The sequence below is a fragment of the Danio rerio genome, chromosome 4 (genome assembly GCF_052040795.2).
Source record: "Danio rerio strain M-AB ecotype USA chromosome 4, GRCz13ab, whole genome shotgun sequence".
NCBI lineage: Eukaryota > Metazoa > Chordata > Actinopteri > Cypriniformes > Danionidae > Danio > Danio rerio.
In genome coordinates this window covers 10,071,572-10,095,560 of record NC_141024.2, presented here as the reverse complement: position 1 = coordinate 10,095,560, position 23,989 = coordinate 10,071,572, and the positions used below count along the sequence as shown (strand labels likewise).

At 38.3% G+C, this 23,989-nt stretch overlaps 2 protein-coding genes across 56 annotated transcripts in view; one reads left to right on the top strand and one right to left on the bottom strand.

Annotated features, from left to right (window-relative positions):
- Nucleotides 1-23,989, bottom strand: part of LOC147844634 (uncharacterized) — a 50,153-nt gene that overhangs the window by 10,993 nt on the left and 15,171 nt on the right. For 29 of the 30 annotated variants that reach the window (XR_015942380.1, XR_015942388.1, XR_015942389.1 and 26 more), the window contains one exon: nucleotides 22,587-22,808. The gene's annotated coding sequence lies outside the window, so the exon portion shown is untranslated. Of the gene's footprint in view, nucleotides 1-19,301; nucleotides 21,243-22,586; nucleotides 22,809-23,989 lie in introns of those variants that run through there. The other variant, XR_015942402.1, reaches the window with a different exon arrangement.
- Nucleotides 1-23,989, top strand: part of shank3b (SH3 and multiple ankyrin repeat domains 3b) — a 38,995-nt gene that overhangs the window by 5,698 nt on the left and 9,308 nt on the right. For 25 of the 26 annotated variants that reach the window (XR_015482558.2, XR_015482560.2, XR_015482556.2 and 22 more), the window contains exons 2-13: nucleotides 1,017-1,280; nucleotides 3,993-4,196; nucleotides 4,301-4,372; nucleotides 5,957-6,065; nucleotides 7,170-7,321; nucleotides 7,447-7,614; nucleotides 7,782-7,898; nucleotides 16,275-16,352; nucleotides 16,438-16,504; nucleotides 20,966-21,218; nucleotides 22,627-22,790; nucleotides 23,558-23,671. Coding sequence is in view for 20 of the 26 variants with exons in the window: in XM_087247983.2 (XP_087104109.1) it covers nucleotides 1,083-1,280; nucleotides 3,993-4,196; nucleotides 4,301-4,372; nucleotides 5,957-6,065; nucleotides 7,170-7,321; nucleotides 7,447-7,614; nucleotides 7,782-7,898; nucleotides 16,275-16,352; nucleotides 16,438-16,504; nucleotides 20,966-21,218; nucleotides 22,627-22,790; nucleotides 23,558-23,671 (1,696 nt within the window). In the remaining 6 variants the exon portion in view is untranslated. Of the gene's footprint in view, nucleotides 1-998; nucleotides 1,281-3,992; nucleotides 4,197-4,300; nucleotides 4,373-5,956; nucleotides 6,066-7,169; nucleotides 7,322-7,446; nucleotides 7,615-7,781; nucleotides 7,899-16,274; nucleotides 16,353-16,437; nucleotides 16,505-20,965; nucleotides 21,219-22,626; nucleotides 22,791-23,557; nucleotides 23,672-23,989 lie in introns of all 26 variants that reach the window. The other variant, XM_087247981.2, reaches the window with a different exon arrangement.

The window sequence follows — 23,989 nt, the reverse complement described above, 5'->3', positions numbered from 1 at the left end:
AATTGGAAAATGTAATAAGACTGGCCTGGTTTGGTGATTTACAATTCATGCTGCACCATTCAAATAGTACAGTGAGAAAGAGAAAGATTGGATCCAACCTGATTTGTACCAACAGTCCAAGTTGTTGCTGGTGGTGTAATGGGATGGGGAGATTCTGTTGCCATATTTTGAGCTTCTTGTTCTCAGCTGAGCATAGTTTAAACACCATAGTCTACTTGATAATTGGTGCTGACCATGTCCATCTTTTTATGATAAGAGTGGAATCATGTAATGGCTACTTGCTCCAGGATATCATGTCATCTTACAAAGCTCAAATAATGTAATGGAGTATCTTTGGACTGTGGTAAAAATGGAGATTTGAATCAATCATGTGTGGGAAACAAATCTGCAGATGATATCCTGTCATGCTGCATCTTTGCTGCAAAAAATTAAGGCTGTTTCTTTATTCAGAGGGTTAAGTATTTGAAATGGGTGTCAAGTTGAGTTGAGTGCTGGTGGTTTGTTGCTGGTGATGCTGTAGGAGGAGGACCGGCTGTAAGTGTGTGTGTGTGTGTGTGTGTGTGAAATTTTGCACAGCTGTCTCAATAGAGGAAGTGGTAGCACACCAGAACAAGCAAAGTGCTGAGTTTCCATGGCAACTTGGGATGCAGGGTTCCCTCATTTTCCATTATTCCCAAGTGGATCTGCTTCACAGTGTCCATGGCAACCACTCACAACCAATGGATTTCCTCTCTCTCTCTCTCATCTCTGTCAAACTCTCTTATCCTGTCATTTGATCTTGTCAGTTGTGGAAAAATGTCATCTCCATGCTTACGTAAAGACGTCATTACCTGTCACAGTATGGCATTATTAACCACAAAAGCTTGTGAGTGTGTGTTATAACACAGCTCTGCGCATATATATATATAGGTCTTGCTTGTATACAGGTGAATCAGATATTAGACCTTACAAGACCACCATAAACCAGTAGGTTAGAATGAGTCTGACTGAAACTGCAGGTATATGTTGTTTTGTAGGGTTGTGAGGCCGGCGTGTTGAGCAGAACGCACACACACTCTCACACACACACTCTCTCCCGGAGCATGCCTATCAGTCCACCTGCCGACGGCAAACATGAGGCTCTCGACCGGCCGTGGCAACAACACGCCCCTACCAACGGTAACCACGGAGATGACAGTATTCGGACCTCTCCTGGGAGTAAATGTGGCTCCGAACCTATGGAGGATCTCCACGGAAACGCAGTTGTCATCCGCATCGGAATCCCTGATCTGCAGCAAACGGTGAGTGCTCTTTTTACTGTGCTCTCATATGCATATGCAGGCTCATTCTCGCCTTTGAAATGGCTGCACTGCAGCACAGGAGTAGAGAGTGGCAGTGATTGGTACAGACCGAGTTGTTGATTCTGCGTGGGAGTAAGGGGTGTGTGACAGAGGCTTACAGCATGTCGTCTACATGCATGCATGTTTCTGTGCAAGGACCTACAGTCATTTGTGCTGAAAGATGCACGTCGAACTGTGTATACCGTGTAATCCAAAACTGGACTTTTTCGGACTTACAGGTTTTACCTGAATTCACTTTTGAACCTAATTGATGTTAAATGGAGCATATTTACATAATCCATCCAACACAATACTGCATGCAAACATAACGTGTTGTTTTTCCAATATCCAGCATAATGCTTTCTGTCAGCAGTTTTGAACTTTGAAGCTGAGTTTGGTATTTTTGTAATTTGCTGGGTTCAAATCATGGAAACCTGCAAAAGTAAAAGGTTTTATTAACTTGCTAACCACTGTATTTGACTCTTGGTCATACTGAACATTTTTTTAACTCCTTTTTGTGTGTTTTAGTTGCTGTTTAAGCATCAAAAACATCCTCAAAGTTACTAAGTTCACCCCAAAGTTATTCTCTAAGCACCATTTCAAAACTCTTTAGTCCTTTTCATTCAGGAATGTATTTGTCACAACATCCTAATTTCAACTAATTAGTTGAATTGGGTTAAAGGGATAGTTCACCCCCTAAAAAATGTGCTCACTATTTACTCACACGCTGGCATTTATTTTATTTCATTTGCTTAAAATGTTCTCATTTTATTACAAGTGTTGCTGGAGTTTTCTATTCTCAATATTTACTCACACTTAAGTGGTTTTAAACCTTTATGAGTTTCTTAATTCAGTTGAACACACTATAGGAAATAATATTCAGAAAAATGTTAGAAACCTGTAACTATTGATTTCCATAGTAGGAAAAACAAATACTATAGTTACAGGTATTATCCTGCATTTTTCACAATATCTTCTTTTGTGTTCAACCGAAGAAACTTGAAAAGTGAAGGATGAGTAAATAATGATAGAATTTAGAATTTTGTGTGAACTATTGCTTTAATAAAAAGTTGCCTTCTGGAAAGGGGGCAGGGAGAAGCAGCTAATTTGCATTTAAAGAGAAACACCATTTTTTTCCACTCCAATATGGGGCATTCACAGCGTAATTTAATTAAAGGTGCTGTATGCAAGTTTTGACTTTTCTAAAGCATATAAATACCATAATATGGTTGCAGATATTTAAGAAACACGCTAAGTGATCATTCTTGTTTATCTGAAAAACAATGCTGAAGTCAGATATTCTGCTTTGAAAATGTGAGGTACGTGCCAGAACGCTGTCTTTGTTTTGGTTGTTTGAACTTGCCCACTGCCACTTTAGCCAATTCAATTTCAGCACCTCGGGTTGCCTTGCTGGAAAAGCCCATATTTTATTAATTCATTCCGAAAATGTGACCGAAAATGAGACGCAGATTCAGAGATCTACATGAGATTATTAATTAGTAAATAATATAAATATTACAAATGTAAGCATTAGATGAGCAGGTTACATTGTAAGTCTGTGTCCTAACAACACACTACGTGACAAGATTTGCAGCAGACGAAACACGACAGCCAAATACAGCCATTCAGAAGCACAGAATATGCACTCACTCACAAAATATTACATATTAAACTTTTTTAACATTATTAAATGTACAAACTGAATCACTGATAGTTGTTGGCTTGCACAGTCACAGTCCTAAAGCTCAATTTCAAACGGTGTATTCTATATTCAAGAGGTGAACTACCTGCTGCTGCTTTCAGTAGTCTGGCTAAATGTCATGTAAAATGGCTTTCAAACTCACATTGTTGTAAAGCACATGAGGTGAACCTCAGGTGATCATTGTCAGTTTTCTGTTGTTCAGCAGCAAGAAATCGAAGCCATTTCTAATATATCAATTCGTGTTAGTTAGAACAAAAACTGCTTTTAATATGGAAAATATTCCTTCTATCGCATGTTGTTGCTTTTATTTAGGACACAATTTAAAATTAGCCTTTAGGCTTGATAGTCAGGCTCGTTCCTGTTGGTCCTCAATCTGGCAACCTGTGCTTGCGTGTGTTTTGATCCAGGAATGCAATACCTAGTTCAACCACTGGGCGTCAAACTTGCATACTGCACCTTTAAAAAAAGTCAGTCAGGTATTACAAGCTAATAATACACAACCAGAATCTTACATTACATCTTGCAAAAAGGGCATAAAAGGATGCTCAAAAGAGGTCAAGAGTTCAGCACATCCTCACTGACTAATGATACTTAATATCTGTGAACAAATAGCACAGGCTTTGATTTCTTGATCTCAAGCAAAGTCTAAGCCTGCTGTGTTTAAAGGAAATATTAAAGGGAGAGATTCGATTTTATAGATCTGAACTAATTGCTGCAGTAAACATTGTGGCATTTAAGGACACTTGATGGATTTAAATTGCACATTAATAATTAAGCGTACTTGGCCTAGTCAGAACTATTATGCGCTGCAGTCGTTCTATACTCATGCCTCAGTATTTGTTTACACGCTGGACTAAAACCTGCTTTTCCCATATGTCATCCCATCTATGATTTTGCATCCTGTGTGTGAATGTCCCCCGCTAAAATGTATATATAAATGTTGTAAGAGTCTGTACTATGTGTGTTTCCAGAAATGCCTGCGATTGGACCTTGAGGCTCCAGTGTGGGTTTGTAAGCAGCGAGTACTGGTCACTCTGACACAAAGCCTGACCGATGTGCTTAACTATGGCCTCTACCTCCCTGCCTTTAATGGGCGTGCCGGAAAGTTCCTCGATGAGGAGAGATTGCTCAGGGAGTATCCTCTCCCTACGGTCACACCTGTACCATACCTAGAGGTGCACATACATGCTGACAGAGAGCTCTCGCTTAATACATTACTAATGCCCCATGTTGCTTGTGGTATTATCATTTACCTCTTAATTCATTTGTGTGACTTCAGTTCCGTTACAAGAGGCGTGTTTACACTCAGAGCCATGTAGATGACAAGCAACTGGCCAAATTGCACACTAAGGTAATGTTTAACATTCATGTGCACTACCATTATATAGTTAGGAGTTAGACAGATTTTTTTTTTCAGCAAAGATGCCTTAGATAGTGCAGAGTTTACATTTATAATACTACTAAAAATTATATTTTAAATAAATAGTAAGCAATAAATAGTCACAGCATATTTTGAACAATATAAAAATGTAATAATTATAAGAAATGTTTGAGCAAATCAGCATATTAGAATAATTGCTGGAATGACGCTGAAGATGGAACTATGTTGGAATATAAATTGTAATTTGTTTAATTTAATGTGCAGTCCTAAATTTTACAATATTACAGTTTTTAGAATATTTTGGATTTAAAAAAATCAGCTTATTTAAAAAAATGTACACCAGTCTCAACATTTTGAAGAATATAAAAACATAATGATAATAAAAATAATGTTCAAATCAGCATATTAGAATAATCGCTATCATGATGCTGAGGATGCAACAATTAATTAAATAGATATTGTGTTTTGTTTAATTTAACAAGCAGTTGTATATGTACAATGTGACAATCTCAACAGTGTGTTTTAGAATAAAAATGCTGCTTGGTGAGCATGAGACTTATTTTTTTTAAATGTTTACCAATCATAAAATTTTGAATATAAACATTCTTCCATTTGAAAAGTTGTGTCACTTCAGAGGCTGCATATTTTAAATGATCTGAAGGCAAAGCAAGGTTTACAGAAGCTAGAAATATATTTCCTTTGATCCATACATACAACATGTAAACTGTCTATAAAATCACTTTTTAGTAAGACATGTCATACTCATTTTGTTTTTTAACATGTGTTTGAAATCCAAGTAAAATAAACCTAATTCATACATTCAATCAGAGTTTCTTTTAAAAACGTCCTACCGTTATCAGAGCGCAATGAATCTTGGGATGTTTAAGGTTGCAAACCTGGGAAATGAGGGACGATTTTTGAGGCTGCATTTGAAAAAGCCTTCAATTTTTTTTAACTGAGACAGCCTTCGTCACGCCGTGATGACACATCACCCTTCGAATGCATCCTTCGGAGGATGCAGCCTCTGAAATGAGACACAGCTAAAGTGTTTTTATAATGTTATTCAAAACACTGTGCTGTAAGCTAGTTGTTTTATTTTATTTTTTTGGTTCAGATAAAAATCGTGACTTGGGCCTATGCTTCTATTTACTTAGCCACATGGAGAAGAAAAAAAACACTCTTTGTCTGTGAATCATTTTGTGCATGTTTGCCGGCATGTCTTTAGAGGATGGGTTTGGAAGAGAGGGCACGTGGTTCAGGCTAGTAAAAGAATTTGAATGGCTTACAGCACCCTTAAAACAACCATAACCTATACAGTTCGGTTGCATTCATCTTTTCCCCTTCAAGTCAACTTAAAGTCCAAGGTTTCTTGCAGCAAAAAACAAAAAAAACTAAATTTAGTTTTGCATGATTATTTTTGGACTCCACTACATCTTTTTAAAAGAGTAAATAATACAATTTAATATCCATAACCAATGACAAGTGTTTAATATTACTTTACTTGCAGCGATAGATTATTATGCTCATCCTTTTTACCATTTTCTTTGCTGCCAGGCAAATTTAAAGAAGTTTATGGAGTATGTTCAGCAGAGGTGTGTGGATAAGGTCTGCCGGTTCCTGGAAAAAGGGCTGGACCCCAACTTTCATGATAGTGACAGCGGAGGTGAGTGCTAGATTTATTTTAAATGCTTCATGTGGGAAAATAGTTTCCAAAAGTCAGTTTACTTGCCAAAAAACTTTTTAGTAACTCATTTTGGGACCTGTGTTGATAGTAGATTACTTTAAATCTTATTATGATTGGCTGGTCTTTATTTATTAAATCAGGCCCTTTATCTGATTTAAACTTTAGTCTGCTTTAGTCTCTGTTTCATGTGCTTATTAAACAGAACCAGTTCAATGAAATAATCAGTCTGAAAAAAAAAATACAGTTCACAAAAATAATCAGAATCTTTTTTTTTTACAGTCTGGAAATAACCCAGCGGGCACCTTGATGTCAAAACGACATAAATAAAATAAATAAATAAAACACATCAAACGTAAACCGATCTGATGTCAATTGACTAACTTGATGTCAAAACAACATCAAATTGACTGTCCTCTAATCAATTTTGATGTGTTTTTGAACACTAATGCTAGATGCCAATTTAATGTTGACATCAAGGTAGTTCACTTGCACTGTAGAGATGCAAAATCCAGTGTAAATCTGTCTTCTGTAATTGAAGCTTTCCGATAAATAAATATTTTTTTAAATTATAATACTTTTTGTGTCATTATTTTGGTGGTCAAAGGCCATCAATGCTTGGATGTCACATTGATGCATTTACGATGTGTTTTTTGATGTTGTTTAAACATCAAGGTGCCTGCTGGGAAGCAACACAAACATTCTGCAAAACATCTCATTTTGCACTTTCCATGATCAAGTTCCAGAGAATGTTTGCTCTCAATAATTTATCAAATGAACAACAGGATGGAAGAAAAGCAAAGGTTTCAGACGTGATCCTTCATCAGTGTCTTTCCATGAACAAACAAAATAATAAAGAGATGGAACAGCATAAACAAACAATGACCAGTGAACTATTCCTTTTAAGTTTGCCTTCATTAACATTTGGGCTACTTTAATGAATGTAAATCAAGAACAATGCTAATCAGCCAAGAGCATTCGACAAAATGAGCCAATCATGCATTCGCTGAAGCTGATTTGACATTTAGCATTTTTAATCATCTCGGCATGCGTGTGTGTGTATGTGTGTGTGTGTGATGTTTCCAGAATCTCCTCTCACTCTCGTGGCCCAGCTGGACACTTGTGCCGATCTGATTAAAGTGTTGAGAAGCGGAGGAGCCCATCTGGACTTCAGAACCAGAGACGGCTTGACGGCGCTGCACAAAGCGGCCCAAACGCACAACCATGTAGCATTGACTGTGAGTTGATGCACTTTTCCCTCCCACACGCACAATCCAAAGAAAGACTCATCCTTACACAACTCATCGCAAGCTGTTGGGAGCCTGTGCACATATGTCCGTCATATTTCGTGTGCTGTCCGCAGACATTGTTGGATCTGGGAGCGTCTCCGGACTATAAGGACAGTCGTGGGCTCACCCCGTTATATCACAGTGCCATGGTTGGGGGAGATCCTTACTGCTGCGAGCTGCTGCTTTATGATCACGCTCAGCTGGGCTACAGCGATGAGAACGGCTGGCAGGAGATCCATCAGGTAACGTTTACTTCATTTCTTTTTTTTTTTTTTTTGCTTAACGCTCATTAAACGTAAAGGGAATGATTACATGAAGTTTCATTCTCCGGCGTGACTAAATATATCCTTTTTATTGTTTGCTACACCTGCAGCGGTGAGTGATCCGAGTGTGTGTTTTTGTACCATAGGCTTGTCGTCATGGAAACGTGCAGCACCTTGAGCACCTGTTATTCTATGGAGCGGAGATGAGCGCTCAGAACGCCTCAGGAAACACAGCACTACACCTGTGTGCCCTCTACAACCAGGTTTACACACCCACAAACACACACACACATGGGCAGACTCTCCATACTTAAAGGGAATTTCATCTTCAAAAAGGCCATTTACTCACACTAAAGTGCTTCTAAACTTCTATGAATTCATTTTTTTTCTGTTGAACACAAAACAAGTTATTCTGACGATTAAAAAAAAAAAAAAAAAAAAAAGCTACTGAGATCCATAGCAGGAACAAAACAAATCTACAGAACTTTATAGCTGTTTTTCCTCCAACATTCTTCAGACTATCTTCTTTTGTGTTCATCAGAAGAAAGAAACTCAAACAGCAAAAGTAAGTCCAAGGCACTCCAAAAATGTGTAAAAAATATTACAAAGCCTTACAAAGCCAGCACAGTTTTAAGGAATAGCCAAGTGAATAAGAGGATTTTAATATTTTTTCAACATTTTTCAAGCACCTTGGACTTACTTTTGCTGTTTATTCTGATGAATCAAAGAGCACCGACACTTGAATTAAGCTATCCCTGAGCACTTAATGTTCCATTTTGAAACTCAAACAGGTTTGGAACAAGTGGAGGATGATTAAATGATGACAGAATTTTCATTATTTTGGTGAACTATCCCTTTAAATCGACAACCAAACTATTACGAATGCTCAGGATGGCAAGTTTTTTAAAAATGCAATAAGCATAAATGCATTTTTAGTGCAGTTTGTGCAATTTTGTTGATCGTATTCAATATGAGGATGACCTTCTGCTTTGTAAAATATCAACTATATGTAAAATAGAACTATATAGAAAATTATATTCCATATTGCAATGCACATAATTTGTACCTCTGTCTGCGCTTAACATCATCATGACTCATTTTAGCACAATTGCATAAAATATTTCAATATCAGTCAGACTAAGTGTAAGTTTACATTACAATTATATACTAAAAACCTACAAATTTCTAAACATATTTCCAGTACAGACGACTATAGTCAAAACAATCTCTGCTCTCACAGATGCATGAAAATAATAAAAAATGCTGCATGACAGTAGACGACGATATCATTAAAGAAACACTAGTACTACTATTTGTTTGAGAAAACACGGTCCTGTAGATCAAAATTAATTGGGTTATCAGAACTAAATATTAGGTTAGATTTAGGTTATGACGTCAGGTGACCAAAATTCAATGTCTAGCCAGCATCTGAGGACAACGTTATTTTGACGTCCACTACTGACATCAAATGATGTTGATATTTGGTTGATTTTAGGTTGTGTTAGAAAGTGACCAAAAAGTGACCACTGTCATATTGACGTCAAACACTGACATTTGTTTGTCATGTATGGCAACCAAAATCCAACGTCTGATATACATCATAGTGGTAATGTCCACACAATGTCAAGCTGGCACATTATTAGATGGTGATAATTAGATGATTTTAAGATGGAAGTTGGACATTGACGTCGGCCTGACGCTAGGTTATGATGTCAACCAGATTTTCATTTTCAAACAAAATTGCCATGACGTTGGGGTTCAGTAATCGGATGGCATGTTGACGTCCTGTGCGTGCTGGTTGGTCACACATATGATGTCACTGGTTTCACAAATTGCACAATATATCGATTTCGTAATGTGCGTATCTGCAATAGTGACATTTCAAGATACGTAATGTTAAGTCTGAAATATAATTGACCAGGAGCCACAGAAAGCATGTGATTTGTAGAGTTTGCATGTGTTTTTAAGGCATGTGACTGAGCATTTCAAGAAAGTTTATAATATTTGAGCACAAAAATTATTATGTTTGGTCACAAAGATTTATTTTGTTTAATTATATATTTATACAGAATTAATACGATTTATGCAACAAAACACCTTTTTAGACACCTTGTTTTAAGGGCAAAAACTATTAATAAAAAAAACTAAATTAATTTACTTGATCTAAGAATTTGTAAATATTTGGACTATAAACAGGACAAAGCAAAGAAAGAAAAGCATTTTTTGCATTGTAATTATTCAATTTTTGTAACTAATTACTATTAGACTCTCCAGAAAACTGCCAAATCAAGCTATTCAAACCATCTTTTCATATCGCAATATTATCACAGACAAATAAAACTATCATCCCTAGTGTACAAAGATATAATTACATTAACATTGTCATCTTGCATTTTCAGGTGCTTAAAACAAAGTTTTGTAAAAAAAAAAAATTGTGTTTATTTGGTTAGTAATCCATCCATTTCCACTATTTTGCACCATTCATGTCAATTTGCAGAGAAAACTAATTAGGGACCGAGCACCGAAACGGTGCGTAGGCCCTATTGGAATTGCTCCGTTTTTTAGGGACCGAGCACCGAACGGTGCAAGGCCCTATTGGAATTGCTCCGTTTATTATTATTATTCTTCCGACTTCTTCCGCGGAATGAATCGCAGTTTTGAGGGGCTAAACATGCCCGAAAACTCACGAAACTTTGCACACGCCTCAGAAGTGGCGAAAATTTACGTTTGTTATGGGCTTCGGAAGTGGGCGTGGCAAAATGACTCGACAGCGCCACCTAGAAAAATTAAATCGACGAGCCCCCGATCCACGAATCACGCACATGCATGAAAATTGGCACACACCTCAAACACACCAAAACATACGAAAAAGTCTCTTGGAGCCATATCTCAAACCCATCAGGAAGTCGGATATTTTTAACTTCCTGCGGCGAAAAAGTGGCGTTTTTGCCATTTCCAGGCGTTGTATTTTAACGAACTCCTCCTAGGGATTTTATCCGATCGACACCAGAATTGGGTTTTGTCATCTAAAGGCCTTGGCGATGTTAAATTGCGAAGCTTTAGAGTTTTCGTCGATGGGCGTGTCCGTGGCGGCCTCGCAAACTTTGACGACTCGCCACAAAACAGGAAGTCACTATAACTCAGGCATGCATTATCCGATCTGCCTCAAAACTCACACGCTTGATAAGAGTCCTGACCTGAACACGTGTACATGCAGATATCCAGATACAGTTATAGCGCCACCTGCTGGCCACAGGAAGTGACATGTTTTACAGTGTAACAAACTCCTCTCACAAATTTTATCGTATCAGCACCAAAATTGGATGTTGTCATCTGAAAGGTCTAGTGATGATATATTGTGAAGATCTAGAGTTTTTGCAAAGGGGCGTGTCCGTGGCGGCATGACAAACCTCAACGCTTCGCCATGGAACAGGAAGCCCTTATAACACAACCACACAATGTCCGATCAGCCTGAAACTTCACATGGTTGATAAAATTCCTCTACTGAACACATCCACATAACAATATTGAGTCAGTCATAGCGCCACCTGCTGGCAGAAGGTAGTTTGGCTCATAACTTAGCCACACAATGTCTGACCTGCCTGAAACTTCACATGGTTGATTAAATTCTTCTACTGAAGGCATCTACATGCCAATCTTGAGTCACAGTTATAGCGCCACCTGCTGGCAGAAGGTGGTTTTCATTATAACTCAACCACACAATATCCGATCAGCCTGAAACTTCACATGGTTGATCAAAGTACTCTCCCGTGAACATCTACATAATTATATTGAGTCTCTCTTAGCGCCACCTGCTGGCAGAAGGTAGTTTGGCTTATAACTCAGCCACAAAATGACTGATCTGCCTAAAAATTCACATGGTTGATAAGAATTCTCTCCTGAAGACATCTACATGCCAATCTTGAGTCACAGTCATAGCGCCACCTGGTGACAGGAAGAAGTTTGACATAAATTTGTGATTTTCTTGGGTTCTTTATATACATCGGCTGAAATTAATATTGTTTGCTGTTCTCTGTCATCCTGAGGCTACCGGGCGGTGGTGAGCCCGGGTGCGAGGTCCCTATCATCGCTGCTTGCAGCTTTAATTATTATTATTATTATTCTTTTCCGGAATGAATCGCGATTTTGAGGGGCTAAACATGCCCGAAAACTCACGGAACTTTGCACACGCCTCAGAAGTGGCGAAAATTTACGTTTATTATGGGTCTCGGAAGTGGGCGTGGCAAAATGACTCGACAGCGCCACCTAGAAAAATTAAACGGACGAGCCCCCGATCCACGAATCACGCACATGCACGAAAATTGGCACACACCTCAAACATGCCAAAACATACGAAAAAGTCTCTTGGAGCCATATCTCAAATCCAACAGGAAGTCAGATATTTTTAACTTCCTGCAGCGAAAAAGTGGCGTTTTTGCCATTTCCAGGCGTTGTATTTTAACGAACTCCTCCTAGGGATTTTATCCGATCAACACCAAAATTAGGTTTTGTCATCTAAAGGCCTTGGCGATGTTAAATTGCGAAGCTTTAGAGTTTTCGTCGATGGGTGTGTCCGTGGCGGCTTCGCAAACTTTGACGATTCGTCACAAAACAGGAAGTCGTTATAACTCAGTGATACATTATCCGATCTGCCTCAAAATTCACACGCTTGATAAGCGTCCTGACCTGAACACGTTTACATGCCACTATCCAGATACAGTTATAGCGCCACCTGCTGGCCACAGGAAATGACATGTTTTACAGTGTGACAAACTCCTCCCACAAACTTTATTGTACCAGCACCAAATTTGAGTGGTGTTATCTGAAAGCTCTAGCGATGATATATTGTGAAGATCTAGAGTTTTCGCAGAGGGGCGTGTCTGTGGCGGCATGACAAACCTCAACGCTTCGCCATGGAACAGGAAGTCCTTATAACTCAACCACACCAAGTCCGATCAGCCTAAAACTTCACATGCTTGATAAAAGTCCTTTCTCGAACACATCCCCATAACAATAGTGAAGTGGGCGTGGCAAAATGACTCGACAGCGCCACCTATAAAAATTAAACGGACGAGCCCCTGATCTACGAATCACGCACATGCACGAAAATTGGCACACACCTCAACCACGCCAAAACATACGAAAAAGTCTCTTGGAGCCATATCTCAAACCCAACAAGAAGTCGGATATTTTTAACTTCCTGCGGCAAATAAGTGGCATTTTTGCCATTTCCAGGCGTTGTATTTTAACGAACTCCTCCTAGGGATTTTATCTGATCGACACCAAAATTAGGTTTTGTCATCTAAAGGCCTTGGCGATGTTAAATTGTGAAGCTTTAGAGTTTTTGTCAATGGGCGTGTCCGTGGCGGCCTCGCAAACTTTGACGATTCGCCACAAAATCGGAAGTCATTATAACTCAGGCATGCATTATCTGATCTGCCTCAAAATTCACATGTTTAATAAGAGTCCTGACCTGAACACATTTACATGCCAATATCCAGATACAGTTACAGCGCCACCTGCTGGCCACAAGAAATGTCATGATTTACAGAGTAATAAACTCCTCCCACAAAATTTTTCGTATCAGCTCCAAGTTTGGTTGGTTGTTATCTGAAAGTTCTAGCAATTACATTTTGTTAGGGTCTGAAATTTTCACAGAAGGGCGTGTCTGTGGCAGCATGACAAACCTCAACGCTTCGCCATGGAACAGGAAGTCCTCATAACTCAACCACACAAAGTCCGATCAGCCTGAAACTTCACATGGTTGATAAAAGTCCTCCCCTGAACACATTCACATAACAATATTGAGTCACAGTCATAGCGCCACCTGATAGCAGAAGGTAGTTTGGCTTATAACTCAGCCAAACAATGTCCGATCTGCCTGAAAATTCACAGGTTAGATGAGATGCCTCTCCTAAAGACATCTACATGCCAATCTTGAGTCACAGTTATAGCGCCACCTGCTGACAGGAGGAAGTTTTGCATAAATCTGTGATTTTTCTCAGGTTCTTTATATATATCGGCTGAAATTAATATTGTTCGCTGTTCTCTGTTATCCTGAGGCTACCGGGCGGCGGTGAGCCTGGGTGCGAGGTCCCTATCATCGCTGCTTGCAGCTTTAATTATTATTATTATTATTATTCCGCCCCCTATCGGGGCACTTTTGAGGGTCTAAACATGCCCGAAAACTCATGAAATTTTGCACACACACCAATCGCGGTGTAAATAGCAGGTTGATATGGGTCTCGGAAGTGGGCGTGGCAAAATGACTCGACAGCGCCACCTAGAAAAATTAAACGGACAAGCCCCCGATACACGAATCACGCACATGCACGAAAATTGGCACACACCTCAAACACGCCAAAACATACGAAAAAGTCTCTTGGAGCCATATCTCAAACCCAACAGGAAGTCGGATATTTTTGACTTCCTGCGGCGAAAAAGTGGCGTTTTTGCCATTTCCAGGCGTTGTATTTTAACGAACTCCTCCTAGGGATTTTATCCGATCGACACCAAAATTGGGTTTTATCATCTAAAGGCCTTGGCGATGTTAAATTGCGAAGCTTTAGAGTTTTCGTCGATGGGCGTGTCCGTGGCGGCCTCGCAAACTTTGACGATTCGCCACAAAACAGGAAGTCGTTATAACTCAGGCATGCATTATCCGATCTGCCTCAAAATTCACACCTTTAATAACAGTCCTGACCTGAACATGTTTACATGTCAATATCCAGTTACAGTTATAGCACCACCTGCTGGCCACAGGAAATGACATGTTTTACCCTGTAACAAACTCCTCCCACAAATTTTTTCGTATCAGCACCAAATTTGAGTGGTGTCATCTGAAAGCTCTATCGGTGATATATTGTAAAGATCTAGAGTTTTTGCAGAGGGGCGTGTCCGTGGCGGCATGACAAACCTCAACGCTTCGCCATGGAACAGGAAGTCCTCATAACTCAACCACACAAAGTCTGATCAGCCTGAAACTTCATATGGTTGATATACGTCATCTCTTGAACACATCTACATAACAATATTGAAGTGGGCGTGGCAAAATGACTCGACAGCGCCACCTAGAAAAATTAAACGGACGAGCCCCTGATCTACGAATCACGCACATGCGCGAAAATTGGCACACACCTCAAACACGCCAAAACATACGAAAAAGTCTCTTGGAGCTATATCTCAAACCCAACAGGAAGTCGGATATTTTTAACTTCCTGCTGCAAATAAGTGGCATTTTTGCCATTTTCAGGCGTTGTATTTTAACGAACTCCTCCTAGGGATTTTATGCTATCGACACCAAAATTGGGTTTTGTCATCTAAAGGCCTTGGCGATGTTAAATTGCGGAGCTTTATAGTTTTTGTCGATGGGCGTGTCCGTGGCGGCCCCGCAAACTTTGACGATTCGCCACAAAACGGGAAGTCATTATAACTTAGGCATGCATTATCCGATCTGCCTCAAAATTCACATGTTTAATAAGAGTCCAGACCAGAACACGTTTACATGCCGATATCCAAATACAGTTACAGCGCCACCTGCTGGCCACAGGAAATGTCATGATTTACAGAGTAATAAACTCCTCCCACTATTTTTTTTGTATCAGCACCAAGTTTGGTGGGTTGTTATCTGAAAGCTTAAGTGATGATATATTGTCAAGATCTAGAGTTTTCGCAGAGGGGCGTGTCCGTGGCGGCATGACAAACCTCAACACTTCGCCGTGGAACAGGAAGTCCTTATATCTCAACCACACAAAATCAGATCAGCCTGAAACTTCACATGGCTCATAAACGTCCTCTTCTGAACACATCCCCAAAACAGTAATGAGTCAGTCATAACGCCACCTGCTGGCAGAAGGTAGATAGGCTTATAACTCAGCCAAACAACATCCGATCTGCCTGAAACTTCACATGGTTGATTAAATTCCATTACTGAAGGCATCTACATGCCAATCTTAAGTCACAGTTATAGCGCCACCTGCTGGCAGATGGTAGTTTGCATTATAACTCAACCACACAAAGTCCGATCTGCCTGAAAGTTCACATGGTTGATAAAAGTCCTCTCCTGAACACATCTACATAACAACGTTGAGTCTGTCGTAGCGCCACCTGCTGACAAAAGGCAGTTTGGCTTATAACTCAGCTAAACAATGTTCGATCTGCCTGAAACTTCACATGGTTGATAAGATTCCTCTCCTGGTGACATCTACATGCCAATCTTGAGTCACAGTCATAGCGCCACCTGCTGAGAGGAGGAGGTTTGACATAAATCGGTGATTTTCTCAGATTTTTTAAATATATCGGCTTAAATTATTACTGTTCGCTGTTCTCTGTCATCCTGAGACCACCGGGCGGCGGTGAGCCCGGGTGCGAGGTCCCTATCATCGCTGCTTGCAGCTTTAATTATTAATTGATTTCATAACTGGCCAATTTCTGTTTCACTTAAGTAGATAAACTCAGTATACAGTACCTAACAGTACGCCATAAGCTAGGACTTTGCTGCAACTGTACTGTATATAGTTATTAAACTTAGCTGGAAATCAAATCATATACGAAACCTACACGTTTGCACAGTGCTATAACTATAACCTCCTCTCATTTTTTCCTCTGCTGTTTCTTTTGTTTTTTTTTCATATTTACAGGAAGGCTGTGCTAGAGTTCTCCTGTTTCGAGGAGCAAATAAAGAAATCAAAAACTACAACAACCAAACAGCATTTCAGGTAGCGCGTCTCAAGGCCCAGCACTTGCTCTTTTACGATTCCTCAAAATAAACGCTCAACATATTGTACACTTTGTTTCTGGCAGGTTGCTATCATCGCAGGGAACTTTGACTTGGCAGAAATCATAAAGATCCATAAAACCTCAGATGTTGGTGAGTTTGAACCACTTGAGGCTTCAGGCATTGAAAATCTTGGGTCTATTTTAATCTGCACAGCAACACAACACCAATACATGCTTTAGCGGGCTAGACTGTTCACTCTGATTTAAATCCATTACTGGGTATCACTTCAGATAAAGCCTCAATTTATTATTTAATCTAGTGGATGTGGCACAAGTGCTCCTTTCAGAGTAGTAAAAGCAGAAATGACAGCATTTTATTACATCAAGCTGCATGGATCTTGTAACTTCATCATAGTGTGCAACACACAAAAACCATAAAAGGATAATAGCATAGTTTTGTTAAATTTCAGACAGTCAATCTAGATTTCTAATTTAAGAATAAGTGATGCAAACTCTGTCATAGCAGTGTATGTGGGCTAATCTCTCTACGATTTGTGTGTGTTTCTCTTTGTAAATCTCAGTCATGCTCTGTGTGATGTAATCTGTGAGTCATCTGTTTGTAATTTCAGTGTAATCTGAGTGTGTTTCATGTGCTGATCATCTCTCCGTTTGGTCTTCATGATGTATTTGAGCCACTCATCATTGCAACTTCTTCCTCACACCCACTTTGTGTGTGTGTGTCTGTGTTTATTTGAAGTTTTTGCAGTTTTATTTTAACCCTACGTGTTGTGGTTCTGTACACCTGCAGCATTGATTTTTATCTAGATACTAAATTAGATCTTTAAAGAGGTCACATCATCCATTTTGTTCAGTATAGTAAAACCAGCTGAATAATAAGAATGAAAGCATCCTTCCTAATCGATAAAGCGTTTCAAGAGTTCACACTTAGCTGATGATTGATTATAAAGCTTGTTTGGCACGCTATCCCGGGAGAGAGCCCTGAGTTCATAAGATCCTCGAGCCTGGGGCCCAACTTTTTGGAAGGCAAGAGGGGAGTTTGAGCTTAGGTAGATCTCAAGAACTCTCCTGCTGTAGTAGCTAATGAACAGATAGTGATTGCTCGTAAGAGATAACTACTTACAAGGAGAATGTCTATAGTGCTGAATTGGCTGGGTGTCTATAGTGCTTAATTTAAGTCGCATGTTTTTGGACGGTGGGATGAAACCGGGGAACCCGGGAAAACCCACGTGAGCACAGGGAGAACATGTAAAACCTGCACAGAAACGTCGACTGGCTTGGTAAGGACTAAAACCAGTGACATTCTTGCTGTGAGGCAACAGTGCTAACCACTGGGCCACCGTGCCACCCATCTAGGAAAGAGGAGGAGTAGGGGTGGAAGGGGATATTCTTTACAACAAAGATGGCTGTTATATGGAACTTAGGGTATTTATAGTGGCTTAGGAATCATCTGATTGGTGAATCATAAATTGAATAATGCGGGACCAGCCGCAAGCAATCATAAGCACAAGATCCTCTTGAAATTAGATTAGACATAAACTTCACTTATTGAAACAGATCCGCAATTTAGATTAATCCATTAAGTGATAGTTCACAATTTACTCTCATGTGGTTTTAACCCTTTTGAGTTTCTTTCTTTAGTTAAACACAAAGGAAGATATTTAGAAAAATGCTGGTTTCTTGCATCCATTGACTTCCATGGTAGGGGAAAAATAATATGGAAGTCAATGAGTGCAAGAAACTAGCATTCTTTTAAATATCTTCAGAAAAAAATATAACAGAAGAAAAAACTCAAATAAATTGGTTTTGTAATTTTTGAACTTTGCCTTTCAAGAGTTCACTGTGAGCAGGGCGAGAGGGGAGTTTAAGCTCAGTTAGATCTCGATGAATTTGTTAATGGCAAATGACAGATTATAGGGATAGCTACTGCTTACTAAGAGCTTGTCTATAGTGCCAATTTGCTATGGTCAATTATCACATGTTTTGGAAGTGAGAGGAAACCTGGGGGAAATGAACGCAAACATGGGGAGAACATGCAAACTCCGCAGAGAAACGTTGACTGGTCCAGTAAGGATTTTTAACCAGTGACATTCTGTCTGTGAGGCAACAATGCTAATCACTGGGCCGCCATGTCACCCAATTTAGAAAATAAGGGAGGAGTAAAGGTGGAAGGGGGTACTCTTTAAGACGAAGATACTGATGTAAGAAGCTCTGATTATTTCTAGTGAGTTAGGAATCATCTGATGGTGAATCATGTGTTGGTTTGCTAATGCGGGACCAGCCATGGACAATCATAATCAAGTGCTCCTCACGAAATTGCTTTAGAATTAAACTTCACTTAATGAGACAATTTTTCTTAAGATTTCCATAAGAAAGTTGTTATATTTTTCATTCAGAATTCCTCATATTTTTCATAAAATTTCCTTATTTCCTTATGAAATATCTTTGATCATTTGTATCGATTTGATCTAACAAAACTTCATATTAACTGCATATTTTCTGTTGTTTTCAACAGAAGAAAGAAGAAACTCAAATAAATTGGTTTTGAGTAAATGATGAAAAATCTGTATATTTGGTGAACTATCCCTTTAATAATTTTTCATTAGATTTCCTTGTATAGCCTGTAAGATATATGTGAAAATAAGAATAATATTCTTATAGTGAATTTTTCAAGACTTCTTCAAGACTTCTTCTACATAAGTGCTTGTTTTTCACCTGTTGTGATAGTTGTGCATGAGTCACTTAGTTGTCAACCGTCACTCCATTCTCAACAATATTTCATATTTGACATTACATATTTATATTTCTCAGCTACAGATATACTTAGAGCATGCTGGGAAACCAAGAACGTACCATACTTAAATTTAGCAAAGAAAAAAAAAACAATATGCAGGGACAAAAACAGCAACTAACTCACAACTATCACAAACTGACACTGACAAAATCACTGTTATTTATTTGATTGATGAGACCTCTTTATATTTACATCCATAAAGCGTGAACCATTAAAAACATGCAGCCTTTAATGTTTTTCAAAATGACCCCTATATTTCAATTCAAATTAATTGAATGTATTACAAAAGCTTAAACGGCAGCCGTTCTTACACCGGGGTTCACAGATGAGGTGCTAGGTTTCCCATTATGAGTGACTGGTCTCCATCTCAGCCTGATAAAGTTTAATCTGTTCTGCTAGTCCGTTTCTTCATGATAGTCTTGAACACATCCATGCCAGCCTCCTGGAGAGTTTCCTGATCCATTCGACAGGCGAAAATGGGTTTTATTCACAACTGATAGGATTCTTCAGGAATCCATTACAGAGGGCACTCTGGTCTAGTGGGTCATTTAATGTTGCTGAGGTTTTTTGATAACTTTCCTGGTAAATGGCATTGCACTATTTGAACATTAAAATGCTTTCTTCTTTTCTAAATTCTGATTGAGTTCACTCACATCTATGAGCACCTGTATCGATTTGATCCAACAAAACTGCATATTAAACGCTCACTCACTCACTATCCTTCTGATTTATCAGGGGTCACCACAGCGGAATGACTCACCAATTACTCTAGCATGTGTTTTACACGCGGATACCCCTCTAGCCACAACCCAGCAATGAGAAACTGCATACTAAACAATTGGATAAAAAAATTGATAAATAGTGCAACTGTACTGCGGGTGTACGCCATCATTTCCATTCTCTTCCTGTATTGTCCTATCATAGTAAATGCAAAATTAAATCTTAAATTTTTTTTTTAAATGACTGCAGTTTTCAAATGGCTCTTGGTTTAATGATGTAAATATATATATAAAAGATACATCTATCTAAATAAATCTTATTTTCAGTAGTAAGAGCCAAACTACAGTCCAAAGTACTTATTTCTTTTTTCATAATTGGTATGTATGTGTGTGTGTGTGTGTGTGTGTGTGTGTGTGTGTGTGTGTGGTATTAATCGTTTGTCACGTGCATGTCTGTTATCTCCCACAAATTTACATGGTTTTATATTACAAGCATGGAGATTTTCCTAGATTTTTATCATTGGTTTAGAATATTACAACAGTAGGTCCCAGTTAATATTGGGTGTCTTTAACTACAATGTAGTTGCAAAAAATGTAATTGTTAGGTGCAATGCACTTATTGTGCTTTTGTTGTACTCCCCTTTTGTTGCAAGTGAGGTGGGATGTGGTTAAGGTTAGTGACAGTTTAATTACAGGTGTTATCCCAGGAATGTACTCAAATATGCGCACAATAATTGCATTGTATCAAACGATTAATTTAAATGTTAATACATGGTACTTAAAGACAGTTCATATAAAGTGGGTCCCAACATTATAGTAATATACACTGAAAGAATGTATACATTGGATTTATTCAATTTTTTTGGAGTAAGTGCTTGCAAACAATTTATATGAGCTGGTTTAAACAAAACAAATTAATTAATTAATTTATTTATTTTTGTTTACATTCAGTCCATTTCAATTGTTTGCAACCACCTACATTCAAAAATATAGTAAATCAAATGAGACATTTTTTCAGTGTAGCTCTGTGTGTTTTTTATGTTGTGGTGTGCATAACTATGTCCCTGTCTTCCTATAAAAGTGCCTTTCAGGGAGACCCCTTCTTATTCGTCCCGGCGGCGTGCGGTTTGTGTGTCTCCACGTCGCTCTCTGATGCGATCGGCCAGTGATAACGCTCTGGATGAGACTTTAACGGCTCCCTCTCCAGCCCCCTCCCTGCGCAGCCTGCCGCCTCTGGAGCCTGACGACACGGTCCCGTCTCAGCGGAGCCCGCAGGCTGCTCACACACATACACGCAGCCTCAGGAGACACACACGCTCTGGAGGACACCTCAGGTGACGAGAGATGCTTCTCCAATACTATTTGTGTACAATGAAAAATAAATGATTCGTTACATTTACTACATTTTTTAAGGTAATTAATTGTTGCAAACAATTTATATGGGCTGAATTTAAACAAACAAATTAAATCTAGTAATGTTCAACTTCATATTTTTTAAATTTAGCCCATATAAACTGTTTGCAACCACTTACCTGAAAATTAAAATGTAGTAAATCCAAATTAATAGTTTTTTCAGTGGCACATCGTGCTTTTCTGTTAAATCCAAGCTCATTTGAATGCAACTTCCAGAATAAATCGGTTTCATTTAGCCTATTCTTATTTAATGTTTTGGTTTTAATTTAAACGGAATGGATTAGATCATGCATAACCTTTTTACTGTGTAATAAATGCATTATGATCAAAGTTTAATACCAAAACTGATCATTTAGGTGGAAATTGTGGAACAGCGTTCATTTAGTATCACTCTGGTAAATTTGTATTAATAGTTTTAATTAGTTTTTACTTACATATTATAACTGGTCATTGTAATTATAATCTTAAATATGATAATAAGTAATAATAATGTTAATACTTTAAATACAGGTGCATTAATATGCATTAATTCATGGTTGATATACACTTATAATCTCAAGTTACTGTATATGTACTATAATATAATTTATATGAACATACTGTGATTTTATTACTGTTATAACTATTATTATAATTAGTTAAAACGTCACGTAAAGTCATCAAGTTGAGTCATAATGATATCTTTGCAAACCATATGCAAATGACTGACTTATTAAAATAAACATTGAAATATTTCTCTAAAATTATGTCATTATGTTATATTATGTCTAATAAGATCTCTGACATTCGATGTTGACAAAGTCAAAATTCAGGTAAAGTCATCAAGTTCAGTAATACTGATATCTTTGCAAATCAGAAGCAAATGATTGACTTATTACAGCAAACGTTTCAATAATAGCATAGCTCTATAATATTTCGAACATTAGATGTTATCAGAACATAATATTAAAGATAAAAGAGATATAATATCTGTAAAATTATTATGATTATGATTCTGTCAACCTTCGGCACAGATGCACACCATTCAGTTGATCACATTAACCAGCACTTGACACGTATAAATATCCAGCCACCTCACCATCTTAAGAGGTTTTCTGGCATCCCTCCTCCACCCCTAAATCTCCTCACCCTTATTCTAGTCTATCCATTATATAAATTAGGTATGTGAGGAGAGTTCTACTGTTGGGCTATATTGTATATTCCATACTCCCTCCTTGAAGATAGCACGCCAAAATTCATCATTTAAGATTAGATGTAAGGGTGAACTCGTAAAAATAATGTTTGATTACCTGACATTGACCTCATGGCTGGTTGTTAATGTGTCCGCAGCCCTGGCAGTCCTGTACAGAGAGAGCCGAGCCCTCCTGCGGTGCCTCGAGGGCCCAAGCGGCGGCTGTACAGTGCAGTGCCCGGGCGAACCTTCATCGCCATCAACTCCCACACTCCACAGGGCGAGGGTGAGATCACACTCAACCGAGGAGAGAGGGTCAAAGGTCAGTCAGTCAGCCTCTCTGTGGGACAAGAGGCAATAAGATCACATTACATTCATGCTGTAATCAGTCACCTTCTGAATGAGAGTTTCATCTAATACTTAAACCCTGTCGACTTTCAAGAGTTAAACAATATGAACGTTCTCCTTTCTAATGACTTTAATTGCTGACAACATTTAGTTGTTAATATACATGCATAAAGGAGAATTCTGTATTTCTTCCTTTTTTAACCTCCTTATGAACATTGTGGAATAATAAATGGGATAATTTATTCAATTATCACACACAAAATGTTAAAAACTATATGTTTTTCAAAGGAATTTAATGCATTGATTAGAAATTATGCATAATTTCCACTAGATTTTGTTTTCATAGCTCATATTTCACGTTTTGCACAGACACTGTTTTGCCAACTGTTTAAATTAGTGTAAGAATTGATTTTCACGCAAATGTTTGGTGGTTTAACAGGTCAAATGTTTATAAATATATAAAAGTCCTAAGATTTTAAATATTATAGTTGTTTTTACATATAAAACTGTAAAAAAATTTTGAGACTGGAACATTGGTGAAGCAATAATATTTATTAACAAAACCATTTGGTAAAGTAAATGATAAAGACTCACCAGTGATAAGCAAATGATAGTCACTCACCATTACAGTTCTACTATGATCTAAAATGAAACAACAAACAAAACTAGCTACAAAAACTAATCTGACTGTGGAAAACAATTCAAATCCAGCATTTAACAATTTGTTCATGTCTCCACTAGTGCTAAGCATCGGTGAAGGAGGATTCTGGGAAGGCTCAGTAAAAGGACGGACTGGCTGGTTTCCTGCTCACTGTGTAGAGGAAGTCCAGATGAGACAGTATGACCCACGACTTGGTCAGTGCACACACACATGCATTCAGAATAGAGCTGCACATCGATGTAGGGTCAGAAAACCCTTAAGCACTGTTTATTTCATCTGTGCTCTATTATATATATCTATGCTTTAATTCAAACCCTAACCATTACTTACTTTCAGTTTGTTTATTAGATTTAATTTGCACGATTCTTTCCCCTACAAAATGATCATCATAAAGTTAATGAAGTCATCTGGTGAAATTGTATTCATATTAAAATGTATGTTGCGGAAAAATAAAATAATTGCAGATTATTTCGCAGATTATTAATGTCAGATTTTTCCAATATCCTAATTCA